This window comes from Astyanax mexicanus, chromosome 2 (genome assembly GCF_023375975.1).
Source record: "Astyanax mexicanus isolate ESR-SI-001 chromosome 2, AstMex3_surface, whole genome shotgun sequence".
Taxonomy (NCBI): domain Eukaryota; kingdom Metazoa; phylum Chordata; class Actinopteri; order Characiformes; family Acestrorhamphidae; genus Astyanax; species Astyanax mexicanus.
The window spans coordinates 75,209,439-75,230,465 of NC_064409.1; the positions used below are offsets into that span (position 1 = coordinate 75,209,439).

At 36.9% G+C, this 21,027-nt stretch overlaps 1 protein-coding gene across 1 annotated transcript; it reads right to left on the reverse strand.

The window, feature by feature from the left end:
- Positions 1 to 711: 711 nt before the first annotated feature.
- Positions 712 to 19,781, reverse strand: LOC103023231 (melanin-concentrating hormone receptor 2). Its single transcript, XM_049475268.1, has 2 exons — positions 19,206 to 19,781; positions 712 to 1,541 (listed from the first exon to the last, which is right to left on the reverse strand). The coding sequence occupies exons 1-2, from the start codon at positions 19,604 to 19,606 to the stop codon at positions 899 to 901; spliced, it is 1,044 nt and encodes a 347-aa protein (XP_049331225.1). The 5' UTR covers positions 19,607 to 19,781; the 3' UTR covers positions 712 to 898.
- Between the last annotated feature and the right edge of the window lie 1,246 nt (positions 19,782 to 21,027).

Genomic DNA, 21,027 nt, shown 5'->3' on the forward strand with positions numbered 1-21,027 from the left:
TAGGAATAATGATCTTAATCAGTCTTATTTAGAATTTTCACCTTATTTTAAGTCATTTAAACTCAAAATAAGCACAAAAAGTCACCAATCAAGTTATTCAGATTCTTGTGTACAAATTTAAACAAGAAAATTAGGGATACTTCCTCGATTTAGGTCTTACTTTGCTCATTTTGTGATTATGTCATCATAGCTTAATTTTAAGAAATCTTACTAAACAAAAACCTGCTCATCCAATTGGCAGATTTTTTTGCTTAATTTAAGCATTTACGTCTCAATTTACTTTGTAATTTTCTTTTATATCTTTTTGGCTTCTTCTATCCATTCTCTTTGTACTACAATGCGACTTTCTGTACATTTTGGTTTTCAACACCATCACAGTATAAATAAACAGATGTGGAGTTTAGCTGTAATCAGAGCTTTGAGAGGAGCCAACATTCAACAACAAATCAACATATCCAATACCTTGATTACATGATGTACGAATAACAGGTGCAGCAACATAGCGACTAAGACGAGATTAAACATGGAACAACCAAAAAACAGAATAGAGTGTGATCGATTTGTTCTTTTCATGTCCTTCTTTCGCGTCTTCTAGCGGTTCTCTTGCTACGACAATGCTGCATCATGAAGCTGACGTTTATATTGGCTGAAAACAGTCTATTTTTGCTCTGCTGTTTGTGTGTTCTTCACTTTTTCTTTTAAACATTTTTTTAAAAGAAGCTGTAACTGTACATTCTTCAGTGTATCCTTTGCTGGAAGAGTAAAAAAACAAGTTTAAAGCCTTGAACTTCAAGAAGTTGAAGCACTTGAGCACTTTAGCACTTATGATTTTGATAAAAATGCAAGAAGGCATCACAGTTTCAGGATAAATCAGGTGAAATCCGTCCTGCAGTAAGAGCTAGATGACGGTGCAGCGGTGGCTGGTGTCGGGGCTGACGCTGGAGCACCCCTCCGTCTTCATGGTGGTCTTGGAAGTGTTGGTCTGCGAGCTGCGGAAGTCGCGGCGGCGGCACAGGCGCTCGCGGTAGTTCTGGGCGAAGAGCAGCAGCATGAGCGGGTTGATGCAGCTGTGCGAGTAGCTCAGGCAGATGCTGATGTTGTAGGCGTAGATGAAGACGTTGGTGGGCTCCTGGATGCTCAGGTTGATGACCTGGATGACGTGGTACGGCGACCAGCACACCAGGAACAGGCCGATCACCATCAGCACCATCTTGGTGGCGCGCTTGGCCCACACCGACTGCTTGCGCTTGACCCGCCGAATGGAGCTGAAGACGTGGTACAGAGTCAGAGAGTAGAAGGTGCTGATGATGATGAGCGGCACGATGAAGCCCAGCGTGGACTGGTACAGCGTGTACCAGTACATGTCCTGAGGGCCATCCAGGTACATCATGCACACGTTCATATGCTTCTTGGAGATCACCTTGGCGTAGATCATCACGGGGATGGTGAGGAGGAAGCTGCCCACCCACACCAGCAGGTTGATGATGATGGTCCACTGGATGGTCCGGTTCTCGGAGGTGGGGTGGACGATGGCCACGTATCTAAAAAAAATAATAACAGGAGAAATATACATTTATTGAAAACAACAAAGAGAATTTTCTGCAAATAAATGCTCTAAATGACAATATTTTTAGTTTTCTTATTTAGGAGAAATGTTGTCTGTAGTTTATAGAATAAAACAACCATGTTCATTTTACTCAAACTTAAACCTATAAACAGCAAAATCAGAGAAACTGATTCAGAAACTGAAGTGGTCTCTTTTTTTTCTAGAACTGTATATACAAGTTGTATTCAGATACAGATAATATTTCTCCCAATATTGCTCTTTTTTTAGAAAATGAGAAATGTCTGAAATAACAAAAAAGGTGCAGAGCTTCCAGACCTCAAACAATGCAAATAAATCAAAGTTTTAAGAGTTCAAAAGTCAATATTTGGTGGAATAACCCTGGTTTTAATGACCGTTTTCATGCATCTTGGCATCATGTTCTCCTCCACCAGTCTTACACACTGCTTTTGGATAACTTTATGCTGCTTTACTCCTGGTGCAAAAATTCAAGCAGTTCAGCTTGGTTTGATGGCTAATGGTCATCCATCCACCCATGTCCCAACACTTAAGTATTGGTACCAATATTTTCTAGTTTCATCTCCCACAGAAAGCTCTATACTATTGGCAATACTTCTCTACAAGTTGCAACTTAAAGTATTCAACTTCAATATCAGTAGGGGTGTCTACATATATTTGGACACACACTGTATGTAAACTACTGGCTTCCCAGTAGTGTATTGTGTCTTATTTAAAGGCAGTCTGGGCTTAAACACTATTCATAAATTCAGAGTGAACAGAAAGGAACTAAACCGCTGTATAAAGATATAAACATGAGTAAATGTGCTGCTTTTCAGGATATTACAAACACAGAGAATACAAAATGAGCTGTTCTGCAGCTTGATTTCCATACTGAACGCTATTTTCATGCTAAATTAAACTCTTTTAAGAAAATTCACGCATTCAATTCAGTGTGCCCAAATTCTTTGACTGGCACCTCACGCTCAAAATCAAGTCAACAACTTCATGGCTTTGCGGAAAACGGTGTGAACGCTAAGCCAACACTGCCGCGTCTTTTTCACCACTAAACTGAAATAAGCAGTGCTGCCCTCTCAAACCCACCGGGGTCAGGCCCCAGCAGGCAGTAACCTCAAGGAAAATGTTTTGAATATCTGATTGTTGGGTTTACAGTATCGTTGTTCGCATCTTTAACAGTAAATGTAAAAATCCCAGTCACACACAGTGTGACTTCAACCCGCCAGCGGCCAGATCTGCCCTGACTTAAACCCAAATGTATTCAGCAGAACCCAAGAATGTGGCTTCAAAGCCAACCCCAGGGCTGTACTATGACTTGTTTGGAGAAGGCTTCGTCTCTTTGGACTCTGTTGTAGTCTCGATTTGTTTTTCTCTGTTAAGAATGCTTCCACTCTAGGCACTGCGGATCACATGTGGAAATTGAAGTAAGAAATAAAGCTGAGAAAGAGTCACAGTATTTCTAGGAACAGAATGAATTAGAACAGAAATGTATTGTGTGGTCCATGAAGGAACAATACCTTTAACTTTTAACTGCCGATAAAACAAATTGAATCGCCTCGTACAATAAACCATGCATCCGCAATATATAGTATTTTATAGCATCACAATACGCAGATAACATATAGTTTGTTAACCCTCCTATTATGTTGATTTTCAGGAACAGCAATAGTGTTCCGGGGTTAGTTTAACCTGGTGCATGTTTAATTATACAAAAGATATCTGAAACAAACAAAAAAATCCAAACAAGAAGTGTTTCATTAACTCCATTACTAATTATTCTATTAATATTTAGTGCAATAAGGATAATGTTTCACTACTTTATTACTTTTGAAAGACCAACATATTAAACACAATAGTTTTAAATAACATTGAAACATAGCATTGCAATTTTGTTTTTGTTTTAGCAGGGGGTGGTAATATGTTGCAAATATGAGAGATGAACCATTTTAATATTATATGTTGATTACACTAATTAAGGCAAGCATAAGGAGTCGATTTGACCTGTAACATAACAGGAGGGTTAATGAATTAATCTAAATTAATCTTCTCAGCAGGGGCTATTTAACTGATTTCAGCTGCTTATTAAAAAACACTTTTCCCAAACATAAACCACTTAGACACCTAGGAGTACCATAGAAACAAACTTAGATCCCGTAAAAGACACCTATACAACACTTAGAAGCCTTATAACAGCTATCTAGAATTGCATAGCAACCTACTAGTAATTAGCAAGGCCTTAGCAACCACTTGGCAACAAATTAGCTACAACTTTTGCAACCACCTGGGATACCATATCAACAACCACTCAGCAATACTTTAGCCACCACATACTAACAATTTAATAACCGCCTTTGCAACCTCCTCAGATAAAATATAACAACCACTAAGCAACACTGTAGCAACCACTTTTACAACCACCTAGGATCCAATATCAACAACCACTTAGCGACACATTAGCAACCACTTTTACAACCACCTAGGATACCATATCAACAACCACTTAGCGACACTGTAGCAACCACTTTTGCAACCACCTGGGATACCATATAAACAACCACTTAGCAACACTGTAGCAACCACTTTAGCAATCCCAGGTGGTTGCAAAAGTGTTGCTAAGTGGTTGTTGATATGGTATCCCAGGTGGTTGCTACATTGTTGCTAAGTGGTTGTTGGTATGGTGTTGCAGGTGGTTGCAAAAGTGGTGACTTAATTGTTGGTACAGAGTTGCTAAAGTGTTGCTAAGAGGTTGTTGATATGGTATCCCAGGTGGTTGCAAAAGTGGCTGCTAAGGCCTTGCTAATTAGTAACTAGAAGGTTGCAATGCTATTCAAGCTAGCTGCTATAAAACAGGATACCATATCAACAACCACTTAGATGTTTTATAGCAGCTAGCTTGAATAGCATAGCAACCTTCTAGTAACTAATAAGCAAGGCCTTAGCAACCACTTGGCAAAAAATAGCAATCACTTTTGCAACCATCTGGGATACCATATCAACAACCACTTAGATACACTTTAGCAACCACTTTTCTAAAAACCTGGGATACCAACCACTCAACAACCACTTAGCAACACTGTAGCAGATACTTTTGCAATCATTCAGGATACCATACCAACAACCACTTAGCAACACTTTAGCAACCACCTACCAACAAATAAGTCACCACTTTTGCAACCATCTGCAATACCATATCAACAACCACAGTAGCAACCACTTTAGCAATCCCAGGTGATTGCAAAAGTGGTTGCTACAGTGTTGCTAAGTGGTTGTTGATATGGTATCCTAGGTGGTTGCTACAGTGTTGCTAAGTGGTTGTTGATATGGTATTGCAGGTGGTTGCAAAAGTGGTGAATTAATTGTTGGTACAGGGTTGCTAAAGTGATGCTAAGTGGTTGTTGATATGGTATCCCAGGTGGTTGCAAAAGTGGTGACTTAATTGTTGGTACAGAGTTGCTAAAGTGTTGCTAAGAGGTTGTTGATATGGTATCCCAGGTGGTTGCAAAAGTGGTTGCTAAGGCCTTGCTAATTAGTTACTAGAAGGTTGCAATGCTATTCAAGCTAGCTGCTATAAAACAGGATACCATATCAACAACCACTTAGATGTTTTATAGCAGCTAGCTTGAATATCATAGCAACCTTCTAGTAACTAATAAGCAAGGCCTTAGCAACCACTTGGCAAAAAATAGCAATCACAATCTGGGATACCATACCAACAACCACTTAGATACACTTTAGCAACCACTTTTGCAACCACCTGGGATACCAACCACTCAACAACCACTTAGCAACACTACAGCAGACACTTTTGCAATCATTCAGGATACTACATCAGCAACCACTTAGCAACACTTTAGCAACTAAGTACCAACAATTTAGTAACCACTTTTGAACCCTCTGGGATACCATAACAACAACCACTTAGCAACACTTTCGCAACCACCTAGGACACCATATTTACAACCACTTAGCAACACTTTTGCAACCACCTAAGATACCATATCATCAACAACGTAGCAACACTGTAGCAACTGCTTTTACAACCATCAGAGATACGATATCAACAATCACTTGGCAACAAAATAGCAACCATTTTTTTAACCATCTGGGATACCATATCAACAACCACAGAAACTTAGGTGCCATAGCAATCCCATAGCCACCACTTAGCAGCTTTACAACAGCAACCTGGAGCAGCATAGCAATCTCCATTTTAACAACTTTAAATCACATAGCCATAATAACCACCTGGGGCACAACAGCAGCCACTTATTTAGCAACACAATAGCAACCACCTGGGGCACCATAGCTACAGCGTAGCAACCACTTGCAGCGCCACTGTAATCACTTGGAGTGACACAGGAACAAACTTGATTGTCTTGAGTGTATTGCTATCTAGCAAACACTTAGCAGCCACTAAGGATACCACAGCTACCAACCGACAACCCTATAGCAACCTCCCAGTAACACACCCTATAGAATCCAGCTGGTAAGTCCATTAAAACACCTTTGAATAACATAGCAACAGTCTAGCAAAACTGCCTAGACATGGCGTCAACTTCAGCTTCTCAACTATTCAGTTCATTTTTATATGTATAATATATCCGTTAGCGTCCACATTAATGTCCTGCTAATCCTGTTTCCCCGGGAGGCTCATCTCCGCAGCTTTTATCTGTGTTCAGCCTCCCCGCTGCTTCTGATATTCCTCTACAGAAAGCAGAAGCTGTGGGGAGTCAGTAATCCTGAGAGTCCTGCGTATAATTCAGACACGTCAGCGTTACCGGCGCCACCGCGAGCCGTCTGGATCAATAAGTACCGGTTCAACAAAAGCAGCGAGGAGATTCATGCTGGTGGAATAGAGCCATCACACCATGAAGTGATCGAAAAAACCATAAAGCCAGCTATAAAACATTCAAAACTAATATTAAAACACTGAAACACAAAGTAAAACAGTGAGTTAAATATTTTTTAGAATGGATTTGCTGTAAAATCACGGCTTTTTCTCATTAATTTCATCAGAAGTCAGTTAATATTGTCAGTGATAACCACAGTACAGGTCTGATTTTGTTACCTTACCCCACAAATGAATGATTATAAGTGATAGACCAACACAATAATTGAGCACATAATTGTGAAGTGGAATAAAAAAGCTATTTAGTTTTCAAAAGGTTGCAGTTTGTAGCCACAAGCCATATAGTAGGAGACATAGCAAACATGTGGTAGAAGGTTCTGTGGTCAGATAAGACCATAGTCAAACTTTCTGGTCTAAAAGCAATGCGGTATATATGGCGAAGAAAAGTAACACTGCTCATCACCCTGAACACACCATACCCACTGTGAAACATGGTGGTGGGAGCATCATGATGTAGAGATGCTTTTCTTCAGCAGGGACAGAGAACGTGGTCCGAGTTTATGTGAAGATAGATGGAGATAAACACAGGGCAATCCAGGAAGAAAAACCTTGTTGGAGACTGGAAAAGACTTAAACATACCCTAAACATACAGCCAAAGGTTTTACATCCAATAATATGTTGAGAATACCACTATAATTTTGTATAATATATGTAAATATTAACTGTTTAGTTAATTAAACTATTGTTGTGTGAACAAACGTAACTGATTCACGTAGTCATCTAGCTTTGACTCAGATAAAATTAAAAATACAATTAAAATTCTATATATTTACAACTTAACAGAGTCAAAAAATTATGACTTAAGTTAAGTTAAGCCAATAATTATTTTGTTTCAGTGTAGTAACATAATAAAAAAGAACTGATATTTATTTACTCTTCTTAATTTTTTTTTTCATCGTTACATTGTGATCATTCTCTCTCTCTCTCCTTTTCACGCTGTCCTCCCTTTTATCTTTATGTTTACCTGGTTCTTATTGTTTTAATCAATATCCAAGAAAGATTGATTTTAGTGTCGACATTAACCTGTTTGCCCGCTGAGTTAATGTAACAATCAAGGCAACACCCACTTTTTTTAGTTTTTTTATTTGGGTTAAAAGTAACCCAAAAAAAATGCACCCGCCACCCCTGAATTTTCACCTCTGACTAGATTTTCAAAGAAGCCCATTTTGGCAGGAAATCTGCAAACCTGGCAACTCTGTCTGAGCGTAACTTAAGAGAGCAAGGTTAGATTCACACATAGTTTAACTGGCACAACAGAGCCGTGGGAACAATGAAGCAATTAGAAGATATTTAATTTTAGATAGGAATGCCTGATGGATGGGTTTACATCTTTCAAGCAGATCTATCAGTTGGGATCATCTTACTCTGCTTGGTCTCATTTTTGACTTGGAATGAATCCACAAGCTCTCTGAACTCACAGTTGGGCGGGTTATTTAATCCCCTTTCGTCAATCAGTGAGCCTCCATAGCACCTTCCTCAAACATACAGGGATTATTTCTCCATTTACTGCACAGACCGCATCATCAGAACATTATAACCACCTACTGAACCTACTTTACTGTCCCTAGTGAGCATACTATTCTATAATAATTACTGACTGTAGTTCTGTATCTGTTTTTTTAGTCTGCCAGCAGTGCCATAAGGTCACCCAAAAGCAGTGTGTAAGACTGGTGGAGGAAAACAAAACAAACCAAGCATGATGCATGAAAGCTGTGCTTAGAAATCAGGGTTATTCCACCAATTATTGATTTCTGAACTCTTAAAACATTAATATTGTTGTTTCTCATTATTTGAGGTCTGAAAGCACTGCAACCTTTTCGATACTTTCATGCATTTCTCATCTTGTTTTTCTGAGCATTAAATGCTCTAAATTACATTTTTAAATGTGTTTTATCTGTTTATCTGTTTTTGTTACAGAACACTATCCACAGTAGTTCAGAGAAAAACGGTAGATAATTCAGCCTGTAATTTTCTCAGAGGCCGTCTGAGAAAAAACACATACATGTTCGTTCTGGACGGGAATAAAATAACACAATTACACCAGGACCCCCAGAGAAACTAATCCCATCCGGCTAGGGCTTGTTTAGAACACAAAGGAGATATTTCTTCTCTTCTAATGAAGGGTTAACTGGATAATATTTGGAGAATGTGTTTGAGTTGTTTTCAGGGTCTATACAGGAACCACCCCCAGCATGTTCTCTCTCAGGGTCATGGGATATTCACTGCAGCTTTCATGACTGTTATTAACCGTGTCACACAACCATGTTGGCACGTCCTATAGATCTCTAAATATAGCTGCGGTAATCTACAGCTGAATGTAAGTCCTGTCTCCCTGCTGACAGTGAGCTATTCCTTTCTCTCGGGTAAAACAAATGACTCCAGTTTTTGTTCTACTAAACCATTGAACCTTTACATTTATATAATTAGATTAACTTATTTGTAATATTAATCTCTTTTCGTAATGGCTATACCACCATAAAGGCTGATATACTGCTGGTATTCTATTCTTTGTATTGTGCATATGTGTCAGAAAGGTTATCCTGTAATGTTACAGACATAATGTTCTGAAAATGTATGATGAATACTAACATTATGTTAAAAGTAATGGTGTTAATTGATTTAAAAATATATTTATATTAGTGGTGTCAGTTAAAATACTAGTATATACAGGGGTTGGACAAGAAAACTGAAACACCTGTCATTTTAGTGTGGGAGGTTTCATGGCTAAATTGGAGCAGCCTGGTGTTCAATCTTCATTAATTAATCTTCACATTGCACCAGTAAGAGCAGAGTGTGAAGGTTCAATTAGCAGAGTAAGAGCACAGTTCTGGGATGCTCTATCAGATAAGCATAAAAGCAATGATTTATTAATAATAACTTTTTATTAAATAAATATTTTTGAAACTTTTTACTAATGTTTTTGTAGCCATCTTATACTCAGCTTTTTGGTCTGTTTTATTGTTTAATGCACAGCTAAATTAAAAATCCAAAGTACATTAGAAACACTCTAACAGATAAAGTGACCATAAAGGATTCTCTCAGTGATGCAACATAAAGAAACGTTTGTTTAAAAGAGATATATGTGAAGAGTGTTTTAAAGATTTTAAAAAGTCAAAGCTAAGGTTATTTAGCAGTTGGGAATTTTTTCACATGTTCAGTTCTTTTACACAAATGTTTCTTTATGGAACCAATAATGGTCCTTTTATTGCATCATCAAATAATCCTTGGATGCCCCTTTATATATATATATATATTTCTTTCTTTCTTTTTAGTCTAGCTTATCTGCTGAAAGCTGATCAAGCCTGAGCTGTTGAACCTGCCCAACCTGCCCAAGTGAAACAACCAGCATGAGAATTACATGGCTGATCAACCCAGCTAACAATTAGTAGTTCTTAGAAGCTATTTATTTAACGTTTTTAAACGTTCCAGTAACGTCACAGCAATAAATATGATTTCAAATACTTCAAAAGTATCTTCAAGTGCAGACGCAAACACTATTAAAAACTTTATGATGGAACTGGCACTCATCAGGAGCGCCCAGAGGAAAGGAAGAGCAAGAGTTTCCTCTGTTGTACAGGATAACTTCATTAGAGTTACCAGCTTCAGAAACCACAAGTTAACAGCTCCACAGATAAGAGCATCTAAAAGCTTCTTCATAGTGTTTTGGTTTGTTTAACACTTTTAAGTTACTACATGATTCCTTATGGGTTCCTTCAGTAATCATTTACATAAATAAATAAATAAAATCATTTTTGACTGGTACTGTCTATTGAATTGTGACCCCCTGCATTGTGATATTTATTACATTCTTGACAATACCTTGATCTATATATTACGATACTTAAAGTTAAATAAATCACTATACACAATATCAAAGCTGTTTAACAGTACCTAGACACGTGTAGATTAAATTCTTTATATACTTTATATAGTTTAAATACTTTATTAAATAAAGCAAGTCTACAGTGGAATGTCAAAACGAGCAGGGTCGGTAACGGCAAACAGCAGCCAGAGAGGTTAAACATACCATAAACAAAAATCATTCCAGGGTTTATACACAGACGCAAAGTTGGTAAATAAACGAAAAGACAAACACCGGCAAGAAATATCGCTTTGTAATGTGGGGAAACCAAACAATACTCGACCAAGTGTGGGTGAGGTGAACAGGTGAAATCAATACTCTGGTGATTGACTTCCTGGTGAGGAGAGTTATGTCAGAGTGAGGTGCATTCTAGGCACCATAGTCCAGAGACTGGCATTTTTTGCACTATAAGGCGTAATTAAAATCCTTTAATTTCCCCAAAAATCGTCAGTGCATCTTACAATCCTATGCTGCTGCACCCAGCCTTAGTAGTAATCTGGAAATCTAAGCTTGCTCTAAATAAACATTTTTTTTCAGGAGAGAAATCTGTGTAGTTAAAATCCAGCACTGGTTTGAGTTTTCTGTTTATTTAACTTAGTTTAGCTTTACAAGTAGCTGTACACCTAGTGGTGAGACCTGCTGAATTAAAAGGAAAACATGGCGACACCCCTGTTCCTTACTAGTGTTGCATAAAATGCGTCTTATAGTGTGAAAATACTGGTGCACAGCGATTTCTATTCAAAATCTGCAGAATATTTTTAGAAAAGTATGTTGTTTATCTTGATAACAAACCGTATCACAATGTCATAAAAGATGTGTTAAATTGCCCACCCAAAGTATAGGGTATACACTATGTTTTCCCTGAATGAAAGGCTTTTCCATTAAGGTTACATCACAGAGCACATTAGCGCTGGGATTTTTTCAGCTGGAAAATCTTTTATGTCTTTGGAAAACAGAACCTTGGGAGTTCTCAGTGTTTTTTTGTTTCGTCCTCAATTCTCTAAAATAGATTACTCCCAGTGTGTGATAGCTTCATTAACAATGGCCTCGCACTGCAGGGTCATATGCTCCGGCGGAAGATGATGGAAGGCATATGACCTGGCAGTGACCAGGCGGATCTACAGGCGGTGTGTGTGTGTGCTATGTATGGATCTTGGATAGAATGGAGGATTCGGGGCTTAGCAGTGCTGTGAATTTGTGTCATGTAATAGCACGGAAGCCTTTGGGGGGCCCTGTAATAATCTCTGCATCAATAGAGCCACTGAAACCTCTATTTCTGACTGCGCTCGAGACATCACATGTTCTGCTGCTCGGCCTGTGTGGAGGAGCAGGAGGCTGGGGGATGGGGAAACATGTCCTAAGTGTCCTTAGACACAACTTCTCAATGTATTGCATTTAGGGCTGGAAAAATACTATTTGTTTCCTGTTATCACAGCACACTGTAAACCCACACGTTGTTTGAACTCAAATAAATTAAGTCTGTTTTACAAAAAAACAATAATAATGAGTATTCTAAACAATACTCAGCTATTTTGAGTTACTTGGTCATTTGAGGGCACAAATACAGGAGTTGGACAATGAAACTGAAACACCTAGATTTAGACCGCAATAATTTAATTGTGGTGACGGACAGTTCTGGTGGAAACAGGAGAGTTGAGGTGCACATTGAATTCTGCGTGATTTGGGCAGCCGTGGTTTTATGTTTTTTGGATACAATCAGGGTTAAAACCTGAACATCCCTTTCAGACAGCTTCCTCTTACAGCGTCCACAGTTAATCCTGTTGGATGTAGTTGGTCCTTCTTGGTGGTATGCTGACATTACCCTGGATATCGTGGCTCTTGATGCATCACAAATACTTGCTGTCTTGGTCACAGATGCTCCAGCAAGACGTGCACCAACAATTTGTCCTCTTTTGAACTCTGGTATGTCTCCCATAATGTTGTGTGTATTGCAATATTTAGAGCAGAACTGTGCTCTTACCCTGCTAATTGAACCTTCACACTCTGCTCTTACTGGTGCAATGTGTAATTAATGAAAACTGGCCACAAGGCTGCTCCAATTTAGCTGTGAAACCTCCCACAATTAAATGACAGGTGTTTCAGTTACATTGTCCAACCCCTGTATTTAAAGCCAGTATTTCAAAATCAAAATCCAATAGCTAGTTCATCCATTCAGTGCTTTATTAAAGTAAATCAGATGAGCTGCTGGAGCATCTGAACAAATCCATCACACACTGTGTCTGGAGTTCACAGAGAAATGTCACTTTCCTGCGCTTTAATATCGCAAGGTGTGTCACAATCTCAACAGATAATGATACAATGAGTCTGTCCCTATCTGTTAGCGGTAGTGTCATCATATTGGATGCCCTAGCAATCATCATACCAAGTCTCCTGTGGGTTTATGGATAGATTACGCTGCTGTGCTGCATATAAACTGAGCTTCTCAATGCCGCCGTGAGGACATACAGGAAGATAAACTCACCTCAGACTGACATCGAGAGCCTCTATGGGCTTTAAATTGTGAGTCTAAACAGTGATATGCAGTGAATGACCCAATAACATACAGAACATTCATTCAGCATATTTGTGGTTTATATAGGCTGATGTGGGAGTTGTGTGTGCTCTGTGAATAGAATTATTATTATTATTATAGACCCTATATTACAGGTCCAGGGCCTCCTCACCTACAGAGAATATAATAATTCTCACTCTGTACTGCTTATCTCAGCCTGGCTGTTCAATTCAGTCACACCACAGGAATCCTGTGGAGAGCTCTTCTGAGGGTCTAGAATAACCTGATATACTGGTGCATTCATTTAATTTTTTTTAAATATAATTGAAAAGTTACTTTATTTCAATTCAAATTTCAGTTCAAAATGTGAAACTCATATATTATATCTATAGAGTAAGCTATTTTAAGTGTTTTTTTTTTCTTCAGTATCTTTGGTACTTTTGGCAGTGTGGGCAGAGTGCCAAGTCCTGCTAGAAAATGAAACCAGCATCTTGGCAATCATCACTGATTGGTGGAAACTTCACACTAGACCTCAAGCAGTTTGGACTGTGTGTCTCTCCACTCTTCCTCCAGACTCTGATCCCTTGATTTACTTTAAATGAAATGTAAAATTTACTGATGATCAGTGATGGTTTGGAGAGACATGTCATCTGCTGGTGTTGATCCACTGTGTTTCATTATTATGTAGTAAGTCAGGGCAGTTTTGTTTTCCCACAAAATCTTACAGCACTTCATGCTTCACTTTGCTACTGACAACTTTTATGGGGATGTGGATTTGATTTCATTTTCCGGCAGGACTTGGCACACTGCCCACACTGCTCCAAAAGTACCAACTGGTCTTAATATATAGTATTCAAATTTTCTGAGACACTGATTTTTGCGTTTTCATTGGCTGTAAGCCATAATCATCATTAACAATATAAGAAAAAGAAAAAAATGCTTAAAGTAGATCACTCTGTGTGTAATACATCTATATAATGTATATTTTACTGAAATGCGTAACTTATTAACTTTTCAATGATATTCTATTTTGTGTTAGATACATTGAACATATTTTCCTTATTAAATACCTAATTTATGGCTCTATTAATAAAGTTAATAAAAATAGAACGAGAATTTAAAATAGTGTATAGAGCACCCATATCTGTGTCTATTACTGTATTATATATACAGTGGCAGTGAAACGTTTTCATTGGACACACCTTCTCATTCAATACTATTAACTTGTGGTTTCTGAGGCTGGGAACTCTGATGAACTTATCCTGTGCAACAGAGGAAACTCTTGCTCTTCCTTTGGTGGGGCAATGCTGATTAGTGCCAGTTTCATCATAACATTAGTTGAGTAGTTCTATTGATTAGAACATTACTCAAATAGAGCTTATCACTGTATACCTGTAACTCTACCTCTTCACTACTTTACTTTAACTGATGCTCTCAAACACTTTAAGAGACAAGAAATTCAAGTAATTAACTCTTGATGAGTTCAACACAGCTGTTAACTGAAAGCCTGAATTCCAGGTGACTCTCCCTCAAAAAGCTGACTGAGAAAATCCAGCAGAGATGTTTAAAACTGTCTAATGTAAGCAAGAGGTGCTACTTTGAAGAATCTAAAACATATTCTGGTTTGTTTAACATGCTGTTTAGTAAATAATATATGTTCTGCATTTAGTATTAACCTACAATGCAGAACATTTTTAAATAATGAAAAAAAAAACACTGAATTCGAGATGTGGCCTAACTTTATAACAAATAAAACTTGGTGGGTAGTCAGAATGGCACAATCTGTGTGTGAATCTGAGGCACCGTGGTAAAATAAGCAGGAATTTGAAGGAATATAAGGAATCAATGGATGCAATTAGGAACCTCTACAACTCATTACACATGCACTACACACTACTTCTCTGTGTGTAGCTCAATAAATATTGCCCACATTAGTCTAATTAGCCTTGTAATTTATTGGCTGTTTATTGTTCTTGTGCCTTTAATCATTTATTGTTCCCAGTAACCTTTATCCTTTTCCGAATAGCATCACAATATCACATCCTTCTGGGTTATATTTTACACTAAATAATGAAATAAAGCTCTGCTCTGAATCTGCAGGTTACAGTAACAGAATGTGACTGCCTACGTGAAGCACAGCAGTGTCTCTAGTCTGTTCCTGATCATAAAAAATATAGTGAAACGATGGTAACGTGATTAGGATGATAAGATTTGGGGGGTGAACAGAGTTCTGGTGGAGTGAATAAACCGAGATGACCCTGCTGTAATGTTTTTGTTGATGTGTAAAGAAAGCTTCTGCTTTAACTGCGACCCCCGACTGATTCTTCACACGTTCCTCCTCTAACACACCTGATCCAGCACAGGAGGAGAGGGTTAATGAGCTGGAAAGAGCTGAACATAAAGCGCATACAAGTTCAACATGGTGTGTGCACAAGTAATGGTGCATTAAATATGTGTAATATTTTTACTTTAATCTGTTAAATCCAGAAAATAAGCAAAAATGTGAGTAAAATGATTTTTCCACCACGAGTGAGAGAAAGCTGACAGTATAAGAGTGATTATATAGAGTATAAAGCTTTGGGAAAAATTTAGAAGGCACTTCAGTTTCTGAATCAGTTTCTCTGATTTTGTATTTATAGGTTTATTTTTGAATAAAATGAACATTGTTTTTTTATTCTATAAACTACGTACAACATTTCTCCCAAATTCCAAATAAAAATATTGTAATTTAGAGCATTTATTTGCAGAATGGAGAAATGTCTGAAATAACAAAAAAGGTGCAGAGCTTTCAGACCTCAAATAATGCAAAGAAAACAAGTTCATATTCATAAAGCTAAGAGTTCAAAAATCCATACTTGGTGGAATAACCCTGTTTTTTAATCACAGTTTTTTTCATGTATCTTGGCATCATGTTCTCCTCCACCAGTCTTACACACTGCTTTTGGATAACTTTATGCTGCTTTACTCCTGGTGCAAAAATTCAAGCAGTTCAGTTTGGTTTGATGGCTTGTGATCATCCATCTTCCTCTTGATTATATTCCAGAAGTTTTACATTAGGTAAAAACAAAGAAACTGTACAGAAAATGTACAATGAAAGAAAGAAAGAAAGAAAACACACTGAATGAGAAGAGAGAGAGAGAGATGTGTCAAATATTTGACTGATACTGTTTTTAGACTATTTTTAATGAATCTATTATCTTACAATTAAAAAGAAAATAGGACAATTCAAAACCTATATATTTTATTTTGTATGTCTATGAAATGTGTTATATAAATAAAGCGAAATGTTGCTCTTATAATAATTATCTTATAATACCAGATTCACCCCATGTCAAAAATGTCAAAAATCAAGAAATGCCAGAAAGTGACAGGCACAGAGAATTAATACTGTAATTAATTTATTAATTTATTAATTTAGAGGTATAAGCTTTATATGTGCCATATACAGAATAATATATGGATATTTGATCACATTATACAAAAACTGACCTGTAGTTCAATTTCTAATAAAAAACTGGAAAAATCAAACTCCTGATATAAAGCAGACTATCCTTGGAAATTAATACTATTAGGGGATGTACATTTATGCATTTTAAACATTTTTTCTGATATATAATCAGAGATTTGGATAAGGGTGAGTGATGAGTACCTGACCTGTACTTTAAGGTGTAATGGAAAATAATAATGGAATATAAAGCAGACTATTTTGGGAAATCAAGACTATTATGGGATGTACATGTATGCACTGAAACTGCTCTTTTTCCAGATCTTTATAAATCAGAGATAATGGTGAGGATGAGTTGTGGGCATCTGACCTCTACTTTAAGTTTTATTGAACATTAGCAATATAAAGCAAATATAAAAAATATTGGGAAATTCTAATTATTATGGGATGCACATCTTAGTACTTTCCATATGTTTAAATCAGAGCTAATGGTGAGTATCTGACTGATACTTTTATTATTAATGGATAAATAATAGAAATATAAAGCAGTATTAAGCAGCATATCACAGTAACGTATAACTATTATGGGATGTGTAGGTATTTTCTATTTTTATAAATTAGAGATAATCTTGGATAAAATAAGTGAGAAATAAGTAAACACAACCCCCAGATATAAAGCACCATAAAGTATCATAATAAAAGAGAACTATTATGGGATGTACATGTACATGTACATGAAACTGCTCTTTTCCAGATCTTTATAAATCAGAGATAATGACTGGAATGTAAAAAAGCAATATAAATGTATAAATCTTACTCAATGAAAAATATTATGGGATGTGTATGACATGTATACATGTTATTATGTTCCATATGTTTAAACCATAGCTAATGGTGATTTGTATTAATGAAAAACAGCAAAAGAAAAAACTACAGTAAGTAGTAGTATATTATGGGATGGGATACTATTATAGAATGTATGTATATATAAAAGTATATTGGTAAATTTTAATAAATTATAGGATGTATAAGTAGGTATTTTCTAGATCTTTGTATATAATGGTGAGGTTGAGAGGTGAGTATCTGACTTCTACTTTAAAAAATTATAAAGAATATTAATATAAAGCATATATAAAGTATCTTAAACTATTATGGGATTTACATGTTATAATTTTCCATGTGTTTAAACCAGAGCTAATGGTGAGAATCTGAGCTGTACTATAATTATTAATGAATAATAGAAAAAAGAATCAGAGATATAAAGCAAAGTTTCACAGTAATGTCTAACTATTATGGGATGTATGTGTAGGTATTTTCTATCTTTATAAATCAGAGATAGTTTTGGATAAGGATGAGTAGGTGATATCTGGCCTGTACATACTATTATGGGATGTACATATAGTATTTTCCATATGTTTAAACCAGAGCTAATAATGAGTATCTGACCTGTGCTTTAATTATTAATGAATAACAGTAAAAAAACACAAACCCCAGATATAAAGCATCATAATGTATCATAATAAAACAGACGTATTATGGGATGTACATGTATGTACTGAAGCTGCTCTTTTTCCAGATCTTTATATATATGAGATTATGGTGAGAATGTTGTAAGTATCTGACCTGTACTTTAATCATTAATGAAAAATAGAAATATAAAGCATATATAAAGTGTTTTAGTTTTAAGTAATTGGAATTACTTTAGAGATGTACATATTAGTATTAGCTCAGTTTAAATCAGAGCTTATCAGAGTATCTGACCTGTACTTTAGGTTTTAATAAAAAAAAAAACAAATAGGAATATAAAGCAAATAAAAAATGATCTTGGTAAATTTAAATAAATTATGGGATGTATAAGCAGGTATTTTATAGATCTTTGTAAATCAGAGACAATTGTGAGAGTGGGAGGTGTGTATCTGACTTTATTTTTTTTATAATAAAAAGATTAATATAAAGAATATGTATAGTATCTTAAACTATTATGGGATGTACATGTTAGTATTTTCCATATGTTTAAACCAGAGCTAATAGTAAGTATCTGACATGTAGTTTAAGTATTAATGAATAATGAAAAAAGAAATTCCAGATATAAAGCAGAGTATCACAGTAACTTCTAACTATTATGGGATGCATGTGTAGTTATGTTTTATCTTCCATTTTCTATCTATATAAAAAAACATATATAAAGCATAATTAAGTATCATAATAAAAGAGAACTATTATGGGATGTACATGTTAGTATTTTCCATACATTTAAACCAGAGCTAATAGTGAGTATCTGACCTCTTCTTTAATTATTAATGAAAAAAAGAAAATCCCAGATATAAATTAGAGTATCACAGTATCTACTAACTATTAAGGAACGTATGAGTAGGTATTTTGCATATGTTTAAACAAGATTTAATGGTGAGTATCTGACCTGTTCTTTAATTATTAATTTAAAAAAAGCAAATCACAGATAAAAATGAGAGTATCACAGTATCTACTAACTATTATGGGATGTAGGTATTTTCCACATGTTTAAACAAGAGTTAATGGTGAATATCTGACATATACTTTAATTATTAATAAAAAAAAAACAAATTTAAGATATAAATTAGAGTATCACAGTATCTACTAACTTATGGGATGTGTGTAGGTATTTTCCATACGTTTAAACCAGAGTTAATGGTGAATATCTGACATATACCTTAATTATTAATATTAAAAAAACCAAATGTAAGATATAAAGTATCACAGTAACAGTATGTTTAAACAAGAGTTAATGGTGAATATCTGACCTGTTCTTTAGTTATTAATAAAAAAAAGCATGTGTGAGTGAGAGGCAGTGCTGCAGGTGAGAGTTACAGGTGTGTGTGTGTGTGTGTATAAGTGTGGTGGGTAAGGGGGTGGGGTACCTGTCCACGCAGAGCACGGTGACTATGCCCACAGTGGTAAACTGGTTGCTGACGTCCACCACCACCACCGCCTTACACATGAAGTTCCCGAACACCCACTGCCGGTCCCGCACCAGCTGGTGGATGTTGAAGGGCATGACCAGCAGGAACAGCAGGTCCGCCACGGCCAGGTTCAGCACGTAGATATCCGACACCATCTTCTTCTTACAGGTGGCCACGGCGTAGATCACCAGGCTGTTGGCGAGCACGCCCACGGAGCACAGCACGCCGTACACCGTGGGGAAGATGTGCATGAAGGACGCGGCGTCTATCGGGCTGACCGCGGAGCCGGTCCGGTTCACACACAGCGAGCCGTTCACCAGAACCTCCCCGGACCCGCACAGCCCGTCCGACCCGTTCATCCTGCTCTATAACCGGCTATCAGAACACAGCGGAACCGCGCGACTCTCCCCAGCGACTCCGGTTACCGAGCATACTTTACAATCCGCTACACTGCTGTTCCTCACAGTGCGCTTCTGACCGCGCGCGTATGTTTTAAGAGTGCGCGCGCGCCCGTGCGTGTGTTTTTAGTGTGTGTGTGAGTCTCCTCCCTGAATAAAAAGTCGCAGGTACCTTATTTATTTCTTCCCCACCCGTTTAGCCTTAACCCCGCCCTCCTCCTCTTCCTATTGGTCCAAACTACGCCAGTAAGAACTTTGAGCCAATCCGAGCGCGCACGCGCTATGTCTCTAACCAATCCACGTTCCAAAACGGGTGGGAAATTGTATAACACCTTTTAGCGAACTAATGCTCAATAATTAGTGAGAAATGAAGTGTAATTAAGATTCTTTGATTTGACCAAATATAAAAACCTCTGGAATATAATCAAGAGGAAGATATATGATCACAAGCCATCAAACCAAGCTGAACTGCCTAAATTTTTTGCACCAGGAGTAAAGGCTATAAAGTTATCCAAAGGCAGTGTGTAAGACTGGTGGAGGAGAACATGATGCCAAGATGCATGAAAACTGGTATTAAACACCAGGGTTATTTAATCAAATATTGATTTCTGAACTCTTAAAACTTTATGAATATGAACTTGTTTTCTTTGCATTATTTGAGGTCTGAAAGCTCTGCATCTTTTTTTGTTATTTCAGGCATTTCTCATTTTCTGCAAATAAATGCTCTAAATTACAATCTTTTTATTTGGAATTTAGGAGAAATGTCGTCTGTAGTTTATAAAATAAAACAACAATATACATTCTACTCAATCATACACCTATAAATAGCAAAATCAGAGAAACTGATTCAGAAGCTGAAGTAGTCCCAGTTCCCAGAGCTGTATGCAGCATATAATACATTGAGCATTATTAACATTAAAAAGTCGTTATTATTTTTTCCACCTGCTTTGTTTATTCAAAGCTTTATATGGTGATATATATGTTAAACATAATATTAACTAATTGACTCCCACTATTACTGATTCTTCCTGATTCATAGACACAACTGGAATTTTATTAGATATAAAAAGCTGCTCTACTGACTGCGTGTGTTTTAATTGTGTGTGTGTGTGTGTGTGTGTATCCAGTCTCTACCCTAAATAAAGGGTCGATGGTACGTTATTTTTCCCCCCACCCGTTTAGAGTAAACCCCGCCCTCCTCTACTTCCTATTGGTCCAAACTACGCCAGTAAGAACTTTGAGCCTTTCCGGGCACGCACGGTATTTCACCCACCAATTCAGCGCAGCGCTCGTTTGAAAACAGGCGGGAAAATTAATAACGGCTTTTATTTATTTATTTATTTATTTTTAGTTCTTTAAAAAAAATAGGATTAATTTTTAAG